The sequence below is a fragment of the Acanthamoeba castellanii genome, assembly GCF_000313135.1.
Source record: "Acanthamoeba castellanii str. Neff unplaced genomic scaffold scf7180000084141, whole genome shotgun sequence".
Lineage (NCBI taxonomy): Eukaryota > Discosea > Longamoebia > Acanthamoebidae > Acanthamoeba > Acanthamoeba castellanii.
In genome coordinates, this window is record NW_004457309.1 from 13,616 (window position 1) to 14,306 (window position 691).

The 691-nt window shown below is 63.8% G+C and overlaps 1 protein-coding gene across 1 annotated transcript; it reads right to left on the reverse strand.

Annotated features, from left to right (window-relative positions):
* Positions 1 to 121: 121 nt before the first annotated feature.
* Positions 122 to 653, reverse strand: ACA1_021280 (uncharacterized protein; the record flags this gene model as incomplete). The annotated part of the gene is made up of 3 exons (XM_004334534.1): positions 122 to 176; positions 279 to 543; positions 607 to 653. Coding segments are annotated over 3 exons (367 nt in total), but the record flags the coding sequence as incomplete, so codon positions are not given.
* Between the last annotated feature and the right edge of the window lie 38 nt (positions 654 to 691).

The window sequence follows — 691 nt, forward strand, 5'->3', positions numbered from 1 at the left end:
GTGGAACAGTTGGTCGCTGTCGCGCCGCACGGAGTTGAGTTCGTCGGCGACGGCGATGTTGGGGTACAGCCCTGATGCAACAAAAAGAAAAGAGAAAAGAGAAATGAAAATGTAAACGATTTGAAGCACGCACTACGGGTGGAGGAGATTGCGCGCATACCAGAGGCGAGGATGACCTTGAGGAGGTTGATGTCGTGGAGCGACAGCTCGCGCGCCGAGTCCCGGCTCAGCTGGTCCAGGTCGTGCGTGAGCATAAAGTCCAGCTCTCGGATGTCCACCTCCGTCTCGTCGTCGCGTTCCTCTTTCCGCCGCCGCGCCGTCGGCCTTCTTCGCATTCTTCGAGTCGCCCGGCTGGGGCTGGCCCTGGGCCGGCGGCTGCTGGGCAGCGGAGTCGGCGTCGGCCGGCGACGGCTGCTGCTGGCCGGCGAGTTCGTCGTCGAATCGGAGGACGCGCTTCTTGCGGGAGCTCTCGCGTTCACGCTGCAGCAGACGAAGCTGCCGCCGCTTGCGTGCAATGTCCCGTCGCCGATCGCGCTGCGACGGCTGACCATTCAGTGTAAGACCATCGTGTGCGGTGTGCGCATGTGCGGTGTGTGTGTGCGGTACCTGGCCGAATCCACGCGGGTCGCTGCCGGACTCGTCGTCGTCTTCATCGGCACGGGAGGCGAGGAGGCCGTTGTCGAGGAGGATG